This window comes from Bison bison, unplaced genomic scaffold (genome assembly GCF_000754665.1).
Source record: "Bison bison bison isolate TAMUID 2011002044 unplaced genomic scaffold, Bison_UMD1.0 scf7180017864537, whole genome shotgun sequence".
NCBI lineage: Eukaryota > Metazoa > Chordata > Mammalia > Artiodactyla > Bovidae > Bison > Bison bison.
Window position 1 is genome coordinate 332,515 of NW_011495085.1, and position 4,129 is coordinate 336,643.

Below are 4,129 nucleotides of genomic sequence, written 5' to 3' on the forward strand. Positions count from 1 at the left end.
AGGTGTGTCCTCCCCTTGTTCAACTCCCTGCCCCCCAGGAAACACCCCTGATCCCACATCTCACTCCCTGCACTGAAGCCACCTGGGTCCTACCCTTGTTCAATAGCCTGACAAATACTCTGGAACCCACATGTCGGTCCCTGAACTGAAGCAGATGAGTCCTTGCCCATGTTCAAGCCACGACAAATACTCCTGAGCCCACATATCACTCACTACAATGAACTAGGCTGGGTCCTACCCTTGTTCAAGACCCTGACAAACACTCCTGAGCCAACATCTCGGTCACTGCACTGAATGAGTCTGCTGCTACCGCTGCTAAGTCACTTCAGTTGTGTCCGACTCTGTGCGACCCCATACATGGCAGCCCACCAGGCTCCCCCATCCCTGGGATTCTCAAGGCAAGAACACTGGAGTGGGTTGACATTTCCTTTTCCAATGCATGAGAGTGAAAAATGAAAGTGAAGTCGCTCAGTCGTGTCCAACTCTTAGTGACCCTGTGGACTGTAGCCCACCAGGCTTCTCCATCCATGGGATTTTCCAGGCAAGAGTACTGGAGTGGGGTGCCATTCACTTCTCTGGCTGAACGAGTCTAGGTCCTGCCATTGTTTGATCCCCCAACACATACTCCTGAGCCCACATCTCGGTCCCGGCACTGAACTAGGCTGGGTCCAGCCCTTACTCAAACCCCCGACAAACACTCCTGAAACTGTATCTCTGTCCCTGCAACTGAACTACTAGGCTGGGTCCTGCCCTTGTTCAAACCCACGACAAACACTCCTGAGCCTGCATCTCAGTCCCTGCACTAAACTAGGCTGAGTCCTGCCCTTGTTTAAGCCTCGAGAAACTCTCATGGGCCTACATCTCAGTCCATGCCCTGAAGTAGGCTGGTTCCTGCCCTTGTTCAAACCCCTGACAAAAACTTCTGAGACTGCATTTTGGTCCCTGCACTGAAGTAGGCTGGGTGCTGCCCTTGTTCAAACCCCTAACAAACACTCCTGAGCCTGCATCGCGGTCCATGCACTGAACTAGTCTGGGTCCTGCCCCTGTTCAAATCCCTGACAAAAACTCCTGAGCCAACATCTCTATCCCTGCACTGAACCATGATGGTTTCTGCCTCTGTTTAAGCCCTGACAAACAATCCTGAGCTGACACTCGCTCCCTGCCCCTGAACTAAGGTGAGTCCTCCCCTTGTTCAAACCCCCAGAAACACTACTGAGCCCTCATCTCATGCACTGCACTGAACCAGGCTGGGTCCTGACCTTGCCGAAATCCCCGACAAATACTCCTGAGCCCACATCTCGGTCCCTGCACTAAAATAGCCTGGGTCCAGCCCTCGTTCAATCCCCCGACAAACAGTCTTGAGCCTGCATCACCATCCCTGCACTGAACTAGGCTGGGTCCTGCCCTTGTTGAAACCCCCAACAAACACTCCTGAGCCCACACATCAGAAACTGCACTGAACCAGGCCAGGAACCGCACATGTTCAAGCCCCTGACCAACTATTCTGGGCCTGCATCTGACTCAAAGACTGGTTTCTGGTCTTATTTAAGCCTCCAGCAAGCAATCCTGAGCCCACAATTCACTCCCTGTCCCTGAACTAAGGTGTGTGCTCCCCTTGTTCAATCTCCCAGGAAACACTACTGAGCCTGCATCTCACTGGCTGCCCTAAACAAGGGTGGGTCCCTCCAAAGTTCAAGCCATGACAAATACTGCTAAGCCAACATCCTGGTCCTTGCACCAAACCAGGCTGGTTTCTGCCCATATCAACCATGACAAACACTCCTAAGACCACATCTTGGTTCCTGCACTGATAGCGGCTGGGTACTGCCCATATTCAAGCCCAGACAAACACTCCTGACCCCATTTCTCGCCCCTGAAGTGAACTAGGCTGGGTTCTACATATGTTCAAGACCCTGCATTGACTTGGCCTGCATTTGACTCTCAGGCTGATCTCGTTCCCTACACTGAACTAGGCTGGGTCCAGCACTTGCTGAAACCCGTAGGAAATACTTCTGAGCCCATATCTGGGTCCCTTCTCTGAATCAGGCTGGGTCCTGCCCTTGTTCAAGCACTCGAAAAACACTCCTGAGCCCACATCTCGGTCCCTGCACTAATCGCGGCTGGATCCACCCCTTGTTCATCCCGACAGACACTCCTGAGGCCACATCTCAGTCGCTCCAATGAACCAGGCTGTGTCCTGCCTTTGTTCAAGCCCCAAACAAACACTCTTCAGCCCACATTTCAGTCCTTGCACTGAATCAGGTGGGTCCTGCCCATGTTCAAGCTCTTTGTAGAATGCATATATCGTATATCAGGACTATAGGATGGCTGGCTTAGCTTGATCTTCTTGCTGCTCCAGGCCACACAGGCTTGGGTGACAGGGCAGGCTGTGATGTGTTCTTACGTGGAGAACAGAATCACTTTGAAAGGGCCTCTATAGGGTAAATGACAGACGTGCATGTCTCCGACACCGGTGGGTCATGGAACTTAAGGGAAACTGTCTTTAGAGTCTCCCCGGCAGACATTCGAACAAGGTTCAGGGAGTTCCCTCATGCCAGCAGAGCGGGCCCCATTTCTCCCTCTGTGCAAAGTGTAGCCAAGCCACCTCAGGCCTGTGCAGTGTTCACATCTGTCCAGCGAGGGAGGGAGGGTCACAAGTCCAATTCTGCAGTTCAGCAGTGACCACCCACTGTTGGCTCTCAAGGTTGAGAAAGCACTCTCCGAATGTGTGGACTAAAACCGTCTGATCTCCCATTGCTGCAACTCACTCAGGATTAGAAGGGCTTGCCAAGGATAAGCGTCTCTTCTGAGCGCTGGTGTCTAGAGAGTGGCAGACGGCAACAGCACTACTTAGAGAGACGGAGACACACAGACATCAGCGCCTGGTACACACACAGAAGGATTGCCCAAAACAGTCCTATGCCAGAAGCAAAGACAGAGAGACAAAGAGCGAGCTCTGCACCCTAAGGCTCTGGTCTCCCTGAACAGTGGAGATCAACTGTAGCAAATGTTGGGGTTTTTCCCTACTTCCCTAGCATCCGGACAGCAACAGGCTCTCTGTCCCATGAAGAAAAGTATCCAGCCACTTGGCACCCCTGCATATCCTTTGGATACTCAGGGACAGCTCCCAGTTATTGCTGGTCCCGGGGGACACAGGATTGTGTTTTTTGAATTGCAGAGCAGGAACCCGTGATTGGAATTTCCAGAGCCAGGTCAATGACAGCGCCTGGGGCTACCCCAGCCACATGCAAAATCCTCTACATTCCTGCGGCAGAATCTGGCAACGTGGAGGCGCTGGAACACAGGAACCGCGGAAGATGCCCTCCGGTCTAGGGGCGTGTCCATAAGGGTGCCGCCCACTACCCTCTCAGCAGTTGGTCTAGATTTGGCCAAGGAGCCTGTGCGTGGCTCACAGCCTAGGCTCCTGCCTGTTCGGCTGATGTCCCAGGGCCCGTTCACCCTGGCCTGAGCTGTCCAGCACCCCTTTCCTCGGCTTCACGCCACCCCCAACACACCACTCCCCGCCTCCCGACGATCCCCCTCACTCCCCACCCCCAAAGAGCTAGTGGGTCCCACAGGTTTAATGAAGCCTGGGCCGCCATTATGCACCATTGTCTGTGCTGTTATATCGTGTCCCTTCACATCTGCCCTTGCTTAGGCCAAGAGGAGCGTGAGAGGCAATCAAAGGAAGGTGGGAGAGTCCCGGGACCCCAGACCTTTTTAGTTGTGAGCCCCAGTACTCAGGGAGAAGCCCCCACCCCTCATCCCGCGGCCTGCCGTTCTGATGCTGTGCGCAGCTGGAACCTTGCAACCACCAGTTGTCACGCCAGGTGAAGAGGCCGCCCTCTTTAGGGTGGAGGCGGTACAAGACAGCAAGACCCTGGTGGACGGAAATGTGGCAGGGATCGGGCGGGAGTTCCAGCTGCTTGCGGAAGACATCATGGAAGAGGTGGAGGTTGTGGCAGATGAGGAGCAGGAACAGTGGTCCTCCCAGCAGCTGGAGGAGAAGACGGTGGAGGAGCAGGTCCAGGACAGGCCTGGAGACCTGAGTGAGCACCAGGCGCTAGATGCCCTGTAGGCACTGGCTGCCCTGCAGGTGGAACTGAGCTCTGAGTATGAGCAAAACCGC

The 4,129-nt window shown here is 54.4% G+C and overlaps 1 protein-coding gene across 1 annotated transcript in view; it reads left to right on the top strand.

Moving 5' to 3' along the window:
- The first annotated feature begins 2,445 nt into the window (after positions 1-2,445).
- The window catches only part of LOC104982686 (testis-specific Y-encoded protein 1-like), a 3,343-nt gene continuing 1,659 nt past the window's right edge, over positions 2,446-4,129 (top strand). Inside the window, 3 exon segments of the mRNA XM_010832119.1 lie at positions 2,446-2,473; positions 3,659-3,736; positions 3,819-4,127. Coding sequence (XP_010830421.1) covers positions 2,446-2,473; positions 3,659-3,736; positions 3,819-4,127 — 415 coding nt within the window.